This window comes from Carassius auratus, unplaced genomic scaffold, assembly GCF_003368295.1.
Source record: "Carassius auratus strain Wakin unplaced genomic scaffold, ASM336829v1 scaf_tig00217415, whole genome shotgun sequence".
Lineage (NCBI taxonomy): Eukaryota > Metazoa > Chordata > Actinopteri > Cypriniformes > Cyprinidae > Carassius > Carassius auratus.
The window spans coordinates 32,002-48,964 of record NW_020529059.1 but is presented as its reverse complement, the minus strand read 5'-3'; the positions used below and the strand labels follow the sequence as shown (position 1 = coordinate 48,964).

The 16,963-nt window shown below is 38.0% G+C and overlaps 1 protein-coding gene across 1 annotated transcript; it reads right to left on the bottom strand.

The window, feature by feature from the left end:
* Window positions 1-612: 612 nt before the first annotated feature.
* Window positions 613-11,036, bottom strand: LOC113100937 (wiskott-Aldrich syndrome protein-like). The gene is made up of 11 exons (XM_026265423.1): window positions 10,621-11,036; window positions 4,773-4,913; window positions 4,573-4,659; window positions 3,879-3,975; window positions 3,723-3,749; window positions 3,556-3,591; window positions 3,141-3,312; window positions 2,873-3,051; window positions 1,466-2,364; window positions 904-1,012; window positions 613-710 (listed from the first exon to the last, which is right to left on the bottom strand). Exons 1-11 carry the CDS (start codon window positions 10,723-10,725, stop codon window positions 658-660), a joined length of 1,905 nt encoding a protein of 634 aa, XP_026121208.1. The 5' UTR covers window positions 10,726-11,036; the 3' UTR covers window positions 613-657.
* Window positions 11,037-16,963: the final 5,927 nt, after the last annotated feature.

The window sequence follows — 16,963 nt, the reverse complement described above, 5'->3', positions numbered from 1 at the left end:
TTCACTCAGATAATATCTAACACTGGAAATATTTCACAATATTTGTGTCCTTTTCTTTAGTTGAATGGTAGAATAGTCTAGTTGTAAATGACAATACTCTGTCTTGCTGTTAGATGTTGACTTGTACAGGGGAAAAAATAATAAATGAGGAATAATTTGAGTCATAGATTCACTTTTCAATTCACATTTTAGTATATTTACATATTGTAAATACATTCAGTACAGATTCACATTGTTATAGATATCTACATCAACTGAAACGCTCAGAAACTGAGAACCCCTGAGACTAGAAAGAGAACCCATGCATGATATGTTGGAACAATATTTAAAGTTTTTAATAATTCGAGTACTTTTTAAATTCCTTTTGCCATAATCCAATGCTCACTTAAGGTTTAAAAAAAAATTAATTTAAACAACTCTTTTAAATGTAATATGTAGCAAATTTTAAAATAAACATTATACTTTTTCATGAAGTATAATAAAATTGATTAAATTTAAGAATAATATCATTTTAATATCAGAAATTTATTAGCATCTGTTTTGTGCAGAATATCAGGGCATTCCTAAAGAAAATGTTTTGAAACCGTGTTGTTTAACTTTAAAAACATGTAAAACTGCCTGGGTACATGTTCTGAAAGTTTTTCCATTACAGCAGGATTAATCCCACTCTTCATCGTCGTCCTCGTCATCATCAAATTCATCATCCTCTTCTACAAGATATGGTAGATTTGGCATAAGGTAAAAGGTTAATAGGTATGCAGGCTCCAGCAGACCAACTTATTGTTTAAGAATTAATTACAAAATATATTGTGTATATAATAAAATAAAGGTACTACTTTCCTTTCATAATTACTATAATAAATGAAAAAAGCACACAAAAAACACTAGTGATTGAGTGGTTACCTGATGAATGGATGACTTTACTCCTCTTCTGCATCACCATCATTAGAGCTCCAACTATTCCCTCTCCTGAATCCTGGGCAGGGGAAGGTGGATCTGGGTTGGCGGCCACCTGGGCAAAAGACATTACTGTATATAGCTTGTATAGCGTGTTATGCTTTAAGAATAATACTAGCAACAATTTGAAGCAAATATGGGAACATTATTTGTGTTTAGATCTTTCCTTAACCTGATCTTTTCAAGGAAATTTACTATTTACACTGCCGTTCACAAGATCAAAACTACACTAAAAACAGCAATATTGTCAAATATTATTACAAATTCATATAACGTTTCTATTAAATTATAACGTCAAATAAATAAAATGTAATTTATTTCTATAATGGAAAAGCTGATTTTTCAGCATGCACTATTTAGTCTCAAGAAACATTTTTTATTATTATCAGTGTGAAAAACAATTGTGCTGCTTGATATTTTTGAGGAAACTGCATTTACAGTAATTTTTTAAAATCAAATAAATCATTCATTCTTAACTATAAATTAAAATGATAGTGTAGATAATCACCTTTTTGAGTTTCATCCCTGACTGTATCTGGGAAAGTAATGCTCCTCTTCCCACTTCGCCTCCGCTGGATGCTTGAGGTGGTGGACCACTTGGAGTTGAGGGATTGCTCCCAAAGTTCACTGGAGGAGGAGCAGCGGGAGGTGGAGGAGGAGGTGGCGGAGGAGGACCGCCTGCACCGGGTTTGGTTGACACTGGAGGGGGTGGAGGGGCGAAGCCCGAAGAATTGCTTCTGGGTGGATAGTTGGATTCAAAGGGACGAGGTGGAGGCACAGAAACGTCTTCAGGTGGAGGAGGGAAGAAATCAGATGGGGGAGGAGGTAATGGCATTTTAGATTGAGGCAGAGGTGGCAAACATTCACTACTGTCTCTCGGAGGTGGGGGTAAGGGTGCGCTCCTCAATCCCGGTCGTAGAGGTGGTGGAACTGGCCCAGCAGGTTCGGGCGGCAGAAAGCTACCTCGTCTTTCGGTCATTTGTGGTCCAGGTCTCTTTCCTGGGACAGGGGCTAAAGACTCCCTACGTTCTCCTGGATGTGGTGGTGGGGGTAAACCTCCACTGCGACCCCCAGGTGGAGGAGGTAAGGGTGTGCTGCGGGGTCCTGGAGGTTGAGGCAAGGGTCCAGTACGTCCTCCAGCAGGAACCGGTGGCAGGGGGCCTAATGATGAGGAACGGGCTGGCATTGGACTGCTGCGGCCCTCAGGGGTTTGTGGTGATGTAACTGCTCTCGGTGGTGTAGGTGGAAGGGAACCTCGATGAGAAGGTGGACCAGAGCATTGACCCGGGACAGGAGGTAGAGGCCCCATTCGACCTTGAGGTAGTGGTGGCGGTGCTGAGGAGAGCCCAGATGGCACTTGGGGAAGAGACCCCCGATGTCCACTGGGAACAGGAGGGCGAGGAGACTCTAAACAAAAAATTAAATAATACGTTAAGAAAAGGATAGTTCACTCAAAAATTAAATTCTCTTATTAATTACTTATCCTCATTCCAAAAGACCTTTGTTCATCTTTGGAACACAAACTGAGATATTTTTGATGAAATCTCAAAGCGTTCTGACCTTGCCTAGACAACAATGCAACTGACACGTTCAAGGCCCAGAAAGGTAGTGAGGACATCGATAAAATAGTCCATGTGACATCAGTGGTTCAACTTTAATTATTATGAAGCTACTTTTTGTGTGCAAAGAAATAAAAAATAATGATTTTATTCAGTTTCTTCTCTTCTGTCTCACTCTTCTTCACAAGTTCACGACATTAACAGAACACAACATATGGACTATTTTGACGACATCCTTACTGGGCCTTGAAAGTGTCAGTTGTGTTGCTCCAGGGCATTTGTGTGCTACATTACCTAGATGATTGGCTGGTATTAGCACATCTCTTTAACATGACAAATCTAACAATTGAACTTACCTTGTTTGCTCACTTCCTTTTTGACAGCCTCTATTCCACCTGAACGCTCAATGACATCATAAATGAGTTGAGAGGTTTCGGAGTCATTCATATCTGCTTCACTGATCCCAGCACGGGACAGAAGTTTCATCAGGTCTGGGTCCACATTGTTGGAACCCATGCCAAGGTGACTGACATGCCTAAAGTCATGACACAAAGAAACATAAGCTAACCAAAAACCTTTTCAGAATCATTTATCTTGGTTAAAGTGAGCCTGCTCTTCACTCACGTGAATCCACTGGGTGCGCCAATATCGACCTTCAACAGTTTGGATGACTTCTTTTTATTTTTCTTGTCTTTCTCTTTCTTGTCTTTCTTTGATTTGGAAGGGATAATTTGGTTCTGGATATTACTTGGTACCAGTGGAAGCATGGGAGAAGAGGTAAGAGGAATGCCAGAGCCTGTGATTGAAAATACAATAATATATATATAGAAATATATATAATATATATTATACAGGCCAGGTTATGTTTTAATAGTTACAATAATCATGTAAAAAAAGTAATTTTTTAAAAGTAAAAGTAAAGGTTAATGAAAATGTCTATTAAAAAAAGAAAAGTCAATAAAAATATTTAAAATACAGTCAAATACTTTGTTTAGCAAAAGACAAGCCCAATAGTCATGTGAAAAAGTGATTTACTTACCATTTGGTGGAGGAAGTGGTGGCAAAGCTCCATGATCTAAGAATAGAAAAGAAAAATAGATTTGATTTGCACCTTGTTCAAAAAACCTACATGTAAATATATATATATATAAATAGAAAGAAAAAAATAACAATTAAAGCCGTGATTTTGAGAAATCACATTGTTACCTCTATATTCTTTTTTCTGCTGTTTCTCTTTATGTTATTAGAGGAAAACATAAAACAGTCATTTTAAGTAAGATGCCTTGTTAGATCATCTTCATAATCAGATTTATGAATCACTTTGAATTGACAGAAATGGTTAAAAACAAAATAATTGAATACCAAAACGACTGTTTCTCTGGCAGATCTTGTCCTCCACTACAGCAAAGAAATTTTCAGCCTCTCCTACATCTGCAAAGTTCAACCCCACTTGACAGTCCTGAGGAGAGATGCAAAGTTTAGTTTTTTTTCTATTATAAAGTATCTAATTAAAGTAAGGTAACTGAAGAAAGCATACAGTAAACTATTAGATAATAAACAGTAAGTCCTCACTATTTAAGCTTTCAGGTTTAACCTAAAATGTGACTATATTTTTGTTTTCTACATTAGTTAGTTCAATCAGTCTTTAAAAGAGAGTTTGTCTGACAAAAAGGAAGTATTTTTACATTGCGTCTGACAGCGGGATGACAGTGTGGTGTGTAATAGTTATATGAGCAGTTATGGTTTTTCTCAGTAACAAGTACATGTGTTTTCATACATGCAAATAATGTGGGTAACTTAAACTTCTTTTGCCTGCATATATGCAACAGCAGACTGTATTGTTGTAGACAGCGATATGAGGAAGTACCAGTGATGCGCTAAATTAACCTTACAGGAAAGAGAATTAAAAACTTCCCCAACACACCCACAAAACATTATAGATTATTGCTATGTCATTCTGTGTGTAAATGTTAAAAATCAAGTGTAAGAATGACAGTGAGCATATGACTCACAAGGTTGCTATGAAATGATGTGAATACAACAGCTAAATACTCACATCTCCTGGGAAAGTATGAAAAAAAGGCCTGGTCCTTTGGTACATCAGTTGGTTATAGATTTCCTGTTCCCATACCAGCTTCCCTGCCTGAAGGGAAGAAACAGGTTTGAGATCATCTCTGTCAGACAAACATAGGTTTGAGGAACTACTCAAGGGTGAAAATTTTATGTATTTTTGAGATTTTTATTCATGTTAAAAACCTTCATGTCATAGAGACGGATGAAAAAGGATCGCTGAGGACTGTCTTTGACGAAACAAACTACTCCAGACTGCTGTGGTGTCCAGCGGTTCGGCTCACTTGGAAGAGCCATGAGTAACTGCACAACCGCTGAGGACAGAGACTGCAGACGAAACCAGAAAAAAAGGTCATAACTAGTCTCGTACTTTCACAAAGGCCTGTTTTTCTCACATGCGTGATTGCATGTGATTTATGTTCATTAATAAACACACCAAACAAATCACACTGTGTCCAAAACATAAGATGGCAGATACACAGTAGCTGTTTACAAGCCTCATTCTGTGGCAGGAAATGTGTTTAAGCAACTTCCCCTGTCAAACCCCCCTCGGTGATCACAGTTCAATCTGCAGTGAAGGCTAATTTCTCACCTTCTCTTCCTTTAATCACAAACTCTTTCACTTGTGCATTCAAGCAGCACCAAAAATTACCCACAAAATGGCAGTTGCTGCACTGTCGGGTCTGCAGCACAGGTCTTGATGTGTTAGAGGAAGGCTACTATGTTGAAAAATTTAAGTCGGTGTAATTTTCCATAAAGTTAAATAGTGTGCAAATTAAGACATACAATTTCATAATTGGTGCATATTTTATGTGTGTGGTGTATAACCTCAGTAGTGACTTTAGATTAACACTTCTGCCACATCAATGCAAATGTTAACGTAAAGAATACAGTCGGCAACAACAGGATCTGGTCCTGAATGTGTCATAATGGAATGATGAAATAAACAAGCAAGTACAGAAGCAGAAATAAACAACCCGGTACAGAAGTGAGAAACATTTTTGGATAAGCTGGTTAAACAACAGATTTTTTAGATAACAGTTTATTAGACAGTTTAATAGCTACACAGGATGGATGGATGGATGGAGTGACAGACAGACAGACAGACAGACAGACAGACAGATAGATAGATAGATAGATAGATAGATAGATAGATAGATAGATAGATGGATGACAGACAGATGCTATGCTGCGATGCTGCGATGCTGTGGTAACGTCACCGTAATGGAACACCTCTTGGTGTGAAGAATTTTGCCACACTCTATTTAGCTTAGATTTCCTTTTCTTCAGGAAAGCAATGAGTCAATGAAAGGTAAGGAGCCATGTAACAGGTTTATCGTGGTGGGGGGAGGGTATTTGACACTCATGAAAGGTTGTCTTAGCAGGAGTTCGACTAGGGGTCTGTTTTTGCCGCGAGACTGTCACGACAGACGCGTCATTAACAGTTTGGGGGGCTGTTTGTCAAGGACACCCAGCCCACAGGACTTGGACAGAGGCACAGTGAGGGTGGCACATAAACAGATTGGAGCTGCTGGTGGTCTTTCTAGCTCTCTAATATTTTTCAAGACCATCATGTGTTAATCAGGACGGAAAACACAACGGTTGTGTCATATTTGAATCACCAAGGAGGATTAAACTCTGGCCCCCTATGCAGGCTGGCGAGGAATATTCTTCTATGGTCTCAGAACAGATTTCTGTCAATCCGAGCGGTCCACATCCGCGGACACTTGAACTTCGGAGTGGATTTGCTCTGGAGACAGAGCCTGGAGGAAGGGGAATGGAGGTTGCACCCCCAAAAGGTGAGCTATATATGGCACGCGTTTGGAGAGGTTGAAGTGGACTTATGTGCGTCGAGCACGACTACTCATTGCCCGCTATGGTTTTATTGTTTTATTTGGATCCCCATTAGCTCCCACTATGGTGTTCGCTAGTCTTCCTGGGGTCCACTGAAATCACAATACAAAAATAGAAAAATTCAATTTATCAATACATCAATAAAATCTGTAAAAACTATACTATATATTAGCTACCATGACACATATTTGAAAGAAGTACAAATTATGCAGTTATCCTATAATAAGTAATACTTTCACACCTGTAATCTCTGTTTTATTGTTTTCTTAAAAGAAAATTTACTTTTGAGTTCTCTGACGCTGGATGGAAGTGAGTTCCACTCTACAGTCTCTCTGTATACAATAGTTTTCTTCATAAAATTACATCTTGGACTAGGAGTAATCATTATCTTGTTGCTGATTGAGCGTGTCACATGCTCATGACCATATCCACTAAACAATATTTTTTATTTTATAAAGTTATATTCTTCATTAGCCATGACCTTGTGCATGAGCAACAAAAGATTATATTTTACTTTTGCCTCTACTGTTAACCAAGATCATTTAATATGCATCTCACGCACACAAGCGCGAAAAGAACAGTGCAGAACTACTCTGGCCGCTCTATTCTGTGCAATTTAAAGTTTTCTTAGATGTTTTTGGGCCGCACTACTCCAAACTACTGGACAGTAATATAAGTGAGACAGAACAAGACTTTGGACAACATTTTTCAATGTAGCAGTTGGACGATATACAGAGCATTTTCTGGACATAGCGATACCCCTGCCCATCTTACTGACAATGTGGTCAATCTGGTCTGACCAAGATAATAAATTATCTAGTCTAACACCCAGCAGTTTGAATCGACCACATTGCTCTCTATATGCAGATTAAGTGGGGTGATACTTGGTAACATGTATCTATTGCAAACTATCATACATTTATTTTTGGAAATATTCAGTACCAATTTATTCTTTTTCACCCAGTCCACTACTGTGTTGAACTCATGCTGGAGATTCTCATTGAGTTCAGGTAATGTTGATCCTGCAGTGACAAAGTAGCATCATCAGCATACATAACAACATTAGCCTTTCTAAAAACATGTGGAAAATCATTTATAAATATTGAGAATAAAAGTGTACCCAGGCAGCTTCCTTGTGCTATGCCGCATGATGTTGTTACGCAGTTGGAAAGACTACCATTGAAATAAATCTGTTGCGTCCTATTGGAAAGATAACTATGCACCCAAGTTAGTGCTGAGTGTGAAAAACCATATGCTTTGAGTTTGGCTATGAGAAGACTATGGTCTATTACATCAAAAGCTGGTGTAAAATCCAAAAACACAGCTCCAACTAGTTTCCCTTCATCAAAAAATGTTAGCCACTCCTCTGACATTTGTGCTAGGGCAGTGTTTGTGGAAAAGCCTTGTCTATATGCATGTTGGAACTTTGTCATCAATTCATTTATACTGAAATAATCCATTATTTGATTAAAGATGATCTTCTCCAAAATGTTGCTTTACACTGGGAGTAAACTGATTGGTCTACTATTTGATCCAGTAAAGCCCACTTTTGCATCTTTAAGAAGGGGTATAATTTTTGTTTCCAAAGCTCAGGAAAAGTACCACTCAAAACGGACCTATTAAAAATATGACGGTTTTGAAAGGTTTTGAAAGCTGAGTCGCAGCTACTTTAAGTATTCTTCCTTCCAAATTATCTATACCTGCAGATGTATCAATAGATAGACCCTGTCGTAGCTTCTCTACGGCATCCTGAGTTACAGTATTGAATTGGAGATGGCAGTTTTTGCCCTTCATTATGTTATCAACCAATTTCTGGCATGCATCACTGTCAGTTTTGTTCATGTCAGATCTTAAATTATCCACTTTTCTTGTAAAAAAAAAATTGTTTAAATAATTTGCAATATCATGTGTCTTCGTAATGAACTGCCCCTCACATTCAACAAATTTTGAGGATGACTGTGACTTCTTACACATTAATACATTCAGTATTTTCCACAGTTTTTTTCCCATCATTCACAGAGTTATACATTTTCTGTTTAAAATAACCATTCTTTTTACTATGATTTAATTTTGTGACTTTGTTTCTTAATGTGCAATACGCTTTGATTCTCCCTATCCCCCCATCGACCCTAGGATTGGATGCTGTAGCTCACGAATGCCCCAGAACCAGTTTGTATGCTTTTTCTTTTCGGCTAATTCAAGCGGTGCTATCCAGAATACAGTTGGTCAGAGTGGAACAACTTTTGTTGGTAGCTTCATGTTGGCCCACTCAGTCGTGGTTTGCGGAACCAAGGCCAGATCTATGGAAGATGTGGGCGTGGCCTTTGAGCAGAGTGAGTTAATATGTCCCAGTCTTTCAGTAGAGGCCACCGAGACTATAATTAATTCTAGGGCAGTTTCTACAAGACGTTTATATGCCTTCAAATGGAAACTGTTTACTACCTGTTGTAGACTTCGTAATATGGATCCAGCTTACTGCCCTGTCGCTTCAGTACTGGAGTTTCTTCAAGACCGTTTTTGAAAGGGAGTAACACCAGCCACTCTGAAAGTATATGTGACAGCCACATCAGCTAACCACGCATATGTTGATGCCATTTCAGTGGGCCATCATCCCCTGGTCTCTCGATTTATGCAGGGTTTGTGACAGCTGCGGCCTTTCCGCCCTGTGCGAGTTCCATTATTGGATCTATCCTTTGTGTTACGAGGGTTATCAGGACATCCGTTTGAGCCCTTGGAAACCGTGTTGAAAAAAAAAAATCCCTAAAGACAGTCCTACTGTTATGGTACAGGGCTTCAGACATTCGTCACACCAAGAGGTGTTCCCATACGGCGACGTCACCACAGCATCTCGTTCCCTATTCAGGGAACCGTGGTTACATACATAACCAAGATGTTTCCTGGAATATGTGCGTGTTCACACACAACCCATTAAAGGGCCATAATGACACATGACATCAGGATGTGACGTATAATGTACAATTCGAAAACGCTAGGCATGCTAACTTTCACTTAAGATGGCGAACGATCTCAGTTTCAGCGCAGATAGTGAGGAGCTTAACTGATCTCTGCTTCATTTCAGTTTGCACATGTGTTTTTCTGTCGCGAACGTTGATCTGCCTTCACCTGCTGAAATAGTCGCACGATAACGTGCGTCATCACTACAACACACCCTTTACGGCATTAGTTCTGGCTTTTTTTCACACAGAGTGAATCTGGCAATAGTACTAGGTCCACAACTCGGGATCGATCCTGGGATGTGTTTGTGCACACACAGAAGGCGATCCAGCAATTTTCTGGGACCAACATGCAGTGTGAAAGGGACTATAGATATTTAGATATATAGACAGACAGATGACAGACAGACAGAAAGAAAGATAGATAGACAGACAGACAGTGTGACAGTGGGTTGGGGCCGAGAGCCATGGGAAAGGGTCGAGGCCGGTGTAGTAATTGGAAATGAGTGACACCAGCACCACTCACCGGTCTCCAGTCCCACGGAGGAGCTCCAGAAGTATAAAAGAGGAGTTACGACAGTAAAGGACGAGAGAGGACCAGGCCTGGGTTTTATTTTGTGTTTTGGTTTTGTGTTTATTTGGTTAATCTCGTGACTATGAAAGTTTTTACGTTGTTACAGATAGATAGATAGATAGATAGATAGATAGATAGATAGATCATTGTACTGATATTTTATACTTTGAAAAACATAACTTCAAATCATTTAATCAATGGTGATTTGAATAAACTGTTTCACTGTTTTACATTTATTTTGCTTTTAATAAATGAGGGGAAAAGCTTTACAAAAACTGAGATCAATAAATGACAGCATCTCAAAAAGAGAAGTAAAATTTTATGGTTAATAGTTCTTTTCTTCAGATATTGCAAAACATTTTTATATTTTTGTATGGTAACAATTACTTTATTTCAAAATATTATTTTGCTGTATAAAACTTTAAATACTATCTTGCAAGCCATAAAACAAATGTAAGCAGTGATAAAAACAAATTAAGTAACCCCATTAGACACTGTGTGTTTTCAAATTCTTTCAAAGCATGCAGTCAAATTTTACACAATTTGACACAGATGTCACTCCATTTTATCAAGATAACACTTTTACCCATCTTCCCTCTGCAAAGTGTTCATTTCCCTTACGCTTGTACTGAAGGCCTTTGAACTCACTTACCACACACCTCCTGCCCAACAGATCCTCCAGCCTCTCATTCTCCTGTGTACTGAGCAGAGAGCTGCCCACATTCTCCTGACCTTTCCCCTTCGGTGCTCGCTTCATGTCCTCATATGCTCATGGAACAAACCGTTAAAAAATTAAACTCGAAGAGAAAGAAAGAAAGAGACCCTGGAAGAGAACGAGCGATCTCCTCTGCACTACCGGTGACTACACTGAAGAGCAAGCACTGAGTTTCTCTTCCTAGTTCTTACTCTCAGCATCAGCAGACAAAAGGTTTTGACAGGAAATGGACAACCACACTTTTTTTTTCTTTTCTATTTTCATTCTCTCGCCTTGCTGTCAGCGTAACACACTGCTGTATGTTCATGTTGCTTTCAGATGAGAGCGGAAGTCCCCTTAGAGCCGCCCTGTCACTGCAGTCAGATCATCAGAACAGCCATTTACTGTCTACAATGTACAACTATACAAAGATAATCTTCTGTTGGTTGGTTCCTGTCTGGTGACTTTACTAGCTATCTGTATGTCACACAGGATGAAGAGCAAAAACAGATGGGTTGAGGAATTCCTAACAGTGTCAAAAAATAAATAAAATAAAATAAAATAAAATAAAATAAAATAAAATAAAATAAAATAAAATGGTGGTAAACAGAAAATGAAACAAATAATGGCAGTGTCATGTAAGGGATTTTTGGCTTTCACGGCTGTTCACCAAAAAGTACCTCACACAATCAAACTGTTAAAAATAGCTAATAGCTGAAGGGGGAAAAATATATTTTTTAGTTCTCTTAACAAACGCAAAAGTACTTTAGTCAAGTCAATTTGTTTGTCCAGTAAATGCGAAATGTCTTTCCAACTCTTGTCATAGCAAATACAGAGCATTTGTTTAGATTAATATATATATATATATATATATATATATATATATATATATATATATATATATATATATATTATATATATTTTTTTCTTTTTTACAAATAGGACTTTAATAAGCACAACATGTTACTAATATACTACTACTAATATTTTTATTCAATAATATATGCAACTTTTTAGTAAACAACATTTAGTTGAATACCCCTTTAAAAAAACATGTCAGCATGATACAATAATTCATGTAGGTCTACCTTGATATTTTATGTCCAAAACATCATGGTGATATCATGATACTTTTTTTATGATACATATAGATCAGAAAATTAAGTGTAAAGAATTTATGTATATAGTAGAGTCTATCTTTGGAAATATGGGAGGCTAATTAAACAACAACAACAACAACTGTGGTTACGATCTAGGGCGCCCCCTGCTGTCTACAAACCTAACTTGCATGCGGCGCATCTAATCATACGTTTATTTCTTATTATTTATGGAAGCATATGGGTAGCAATATTCAATTTGGAATGTAATATGCAAAATGACAATCCGATATGTAAAATGGCAATGCATTTCTGTATTTACATTTACATTTTCCAATAAATTTTTGCAATGTTTGGTGCAAAATGAAAATGAAAATTAAATTACATAATTTGCCATTTCACACACTAGTTTTAATATGTAAAATGAATGCTAATTTTAACGCTTTATAAGTTGCAAAATTAAAATGAAAATGTATTACAGAAATGATGAGATATGTATAACATGTTTAAGCAAAAACTGTGGCAAAATTATCATTCAAATGCTATTTTTCTTAATTGCATTAACACTCACAGTCAAGACACTTACGATTGCATTTTCATTCAGTGTCCTGCAATGAAAGTAGCAAAATTCAGTGTGCACATTGAAAATGCATTCTGAGCCGATCACGTGTCCGCCCCCTCCCGTCATGTCAATCACCGCGTGAACAAGGCGAGGATTGCAGAAGGCCAAAAGACTCAATACTCAAGAAGAGGATTTAAGTGAGAGAACATTCGTGCTGCTGCGACCTGCAAATTATTTCTAGGTTGTAGTATTGTATGAATATTGTCCCACTGATAAATACAGTGCAGATAGTTCTGTCTCCTTGGATAACAGTGAAATGGAAATAAAAATCAATAATAGACTGTAGAGTTCCATGTCTGTAACATTTACCACTCTCATATTTTAAGTCATAAGGCACTAGGTATGTGTGTGTGACATTAATAAATAATTGTGAAAATTAATAAAGTTACATTTCTAAAATTAAACTAAAAATTAGTAATATTAGTTTTATTACTTACTAAATTGAATGATGTTTCTCTTTTTAGTCTTCTTTGTTGGGCTTGAGAAAGACAACATTTATTTACCATGTTTTCCGGACTATAAGTCGCACTTCTTTTCATAGTTTGGCTGAGAAAACATTACCATCTACAGCCGCGCCCTCTCGCGGCTGTAGACGGTGATGTTTTCTCTTGGTTCTGAATAAATGCGACTTATATGTTTTTTCCTCGTCATGACGTATTTTTGGACTGATGCAACTTATACTTAGGTGCGACTTATAGTCCGAAAAATACGGCTAACATTATTATTATTATTTATTATGAGAGAAATTGACACAGACTAGAACTTTTTCACCAAATTCAGCTCAGATCTTGCGTTGCTGTATAACTGGCCAGACTTACCTTCCCAAAAAATCCTATTTAATTTAATTTAATTTAACTATATTTATTTCCATTTCACAGTTATCCAAGGAGACAGAACTATTTGCAAAAACAATCAGAGCGCCTCGCTGTCACTTGTTTTATTTTGATCTCCCGAGTCCGCTATTAGCTTATAGCCCGTTAGCATCAGCGGCGTGGTTGCAGCTAACTGCGCTTACATTGCTAATACTCTATTCACACACATTACTGCTGGACTCACTGTTACTTGCTTTAATGGCGGATGAATGTCTATCTTTGATTGCAGGTGGGGACACGCTCGAGCTGCGGGCTGTGGGGAAGCAGATTCGCGACCTGGAGATGAGGCAGGCCCAGCTGAGAGAGCGGAGAGCCGCTCTGGAATCATCCCGGGCTGACGCTCACAAGTCCGGGGTAAGTATACAGCATGCTGTTAACAGTCCCACCACGTCTACTCCGTGTGTTTCTCTGCACAGGCCCGGTGCACCAAGGACGCGACCTTCCCAGATGTCCTTCACTCCGACGCCGGGACACCACGGACCCTGGGTGCATCCACAGCGGAGGACGCGAGCCGGGCCCTGGGCGATGACTTCTCCCCCTCCTGCCTTCGAGATCTCCATCCGGAACAACTTCGCTCCCCTCCGCGAGACAGGATGCGACGCTGTGATCATCGGAGACTCCATCGTACGACACGTCCGTGCTATGTTAGCCGAAGGTAAAGTGCACACTCATTGTTTGCCTGGTGCTCGTGTTCTCGATGTTTCAGCGCAGATACCCGCGATCCTGAAGGCCGACGAGAGCCCCAGGGCGGTCGTGCTTCACGCCGGGGTTAACGACACCACACTGCGGCAGACGGAGACGCTGAAGAGGGACTTCAGGAGCCTGATCGAGACGGTTCGCAGCACGACGCCCGCGGCGATGATCATTGTGTCAGGACCACTGCCCACGTATCGACAAGGACACGAAAGGTTCAGTAGACTTTTTGCTTTAAATGAATGGTTGTTGTCATGGTGTAAAGAACAGAAATTTGTTAATAACTGGAATCTTTTCTGGGAGCGTCCTAGGCTGTTTCGCGCTGATGGATTGCACCCCAGCAGAATCGGAGCGGAGCTGCTCTCTGACAACATCTCCAGGACACTTCGCTCCATATGACTAGTAAGACAATTCTCAAATAACTATTATGATGAGTTTTGTTTCAATCGCTTAAATGATAAAAGTACTTGCGCTGTAAAAACGATTAAGACTGTGTCTGTTCCCCGAATAGTGAGGTCAAAATATAAATATAATTTAGGATCTAGAAAAAGAATCTAGAATCTTATCGTAAATAAACCAGAAACATGTAAAGTAAATGAACAAAAACAACAAACAAAGTTTGGGCTCATAAATATTAGATCACTCACACCCAAAGCAGTTATTGTAAATGAAATGATCACAGATAATAGTATTGATGTACTCTGCTTGAATGAAACCTGGCTAAAACCAAATGATTATTTTGGTCTAAATGAGTCTACTCCACCAAACTACTGTTATAAGCATGGGCCACGTCAGACTGGTCGTGGCGGAGGTGTTGCAACAATAGTGATATTCTCAATGTTACCCAGAAAACAGGATACAGGTTTAACTCTTTTGAAATACTTCTGCTAAATGTTACTCTGTCAGACATGCAAAAGAAATCTAATGTATCTCTTGCTCTGGCTACTGTGTATAGACCACCAGGGCCGTATACAGAATTCCTAAAGAATTTGCAGATTTCCTCTCAGACCTTCTAGTTACAGTTGATAAGGCGCTAATCATGGGATATTTTAATATTCACATTGATAATACAAATGATACATTAGGACTTGCGTTTACTGACCTAATAAACTCCTTTGGAGTCAAGCAAAATGTCACCGGGCCCACTCATCATTTTAATCATACACTAGATTTAATTATATCTCATGGAATCGATCTTACCGCTATAGATATTGTACCTCAAAGTGATGATATTACAGACCATTTCCTTGTATCGTGCATGCTGCGTATAACTGATTAACTATATGACTCCGCATTATCGTCTGCGCAGAACTATTGTTCCTGCCACCAAAGACAGATTTGCAAATAACCTGCCTGATATATCTCAACTGCTCTGTGTACCCATAAATACACATGAATTAGACGAAATGACTGGCAACATGGGCACTATCTTCTCTAATACATTACAAGTTGTTGCCCCCATCAAATTGAAAAAGGTTTGAGAAAAATGTACTGTGTCATGGCATAACAGTAATACCCAGTTAGTTTTATAGTTTTACTTGATTTTAGTGCTGCATTCAACACCATAGATCATGACATACTCATAGATCGATTACAAAACTATACAGGTATTCAAGGGTAGGCTTTAAGAAGGTTTAGATCCTACCTGTCGGATCGCTACCATTTTGTTTATTTAAATGGGGAGCCATCTCATTTATCATCAGTAAAATATGGAGTGCCACAAGGTTCTGTCCTAGGTCATCTGCTATTTTCAATATGTTGCCCCTTGGTAATATTATTAGAATATATGGGATTAGTTTCCACTGTTATGCTGATAATACTCAACTATATATCTCAACGAGACCAGATGAAACATGCAAGTAACATCTGTGTGATAACAACCAAAACACATGCACAATTATAAATTATAATGAAGAAAAATTTCATAAACATTGCCTTATTAGGGTCCATGAACCACTGGCTCATGTAGAAAATTCAGTGATAGCTACAATTTCAATTTATCTTCGATAGACCACTAATAATCTGCATTTGTGTGACCTACAGACTGTCACTGTGAATCAATGTTGCCATCCAATTTTTAGGGAATGTTGCTAAAAGCTGGTAGATTTGTTGTTAAAAGTTGCTACATGACATTGTGACGTTTTGACGTTACATCATTATGTAACAATGACGCAAAACCACATCTTTGCTTAGAATACACAATATATGATTCAAAATGTTTATTTTGATTTGTTCATATAAATGTTTTAAATTTAATATATATTATTTGTAAAAAAAATATATAAATACGTGTTTATGATCAGATATTGTCATATTTAAATACTACATTGAAATATTAAACATCTGCACCTTTTTAAACAATTACTTTTTTAGTAGCTATTTTCTTTTAAAATATAGAATTACACATTCCGAACAATTATAGGCATAATTTTTAACAATGTATTGGTAGTTAGTTAATATGCTACAGTTGAAGAAAATTCCATGAGAATAGGGCACTGTGTGTTACAGTATAATATGAAGTAACTTTCCATATGAAATTTTACAGGTGCTTTTACCTGTGTTTTAAATTAAGCATTGTTTTTTTTTTTTCAACGGAAATATCAGTAAGCTTCACACATACTATTCTGCTGTTTCTACAGTGTACCTAACCGATCAACAATAATAGGAACAAACTAACAATGGGTATCACACATTAAGAAATATTATTGAACTATTGCAGCTAGCAACTTGATTCACGTCGAAAATACGAAAATGTATGCCTTTTTGTAATTTGATTCACTTTTCAAAAGTTGGCGGTCTGACTTTTCCAAATATCGATACTCCAACAGGTGGCGACTAAGTATTGTCTGTGAGCGAGTCAATGAATCATTCAATGAATTAGAATCATTTAGTCAAACGATTCAGATTCATATTGGAGTGAAATTACACTAGTCTTATTTTCCTGATGTTGCAAATACATAACATATATGTATTTTGGTCGAATTTTTTTTTAGTACAACATACTTTTATGTAATAAA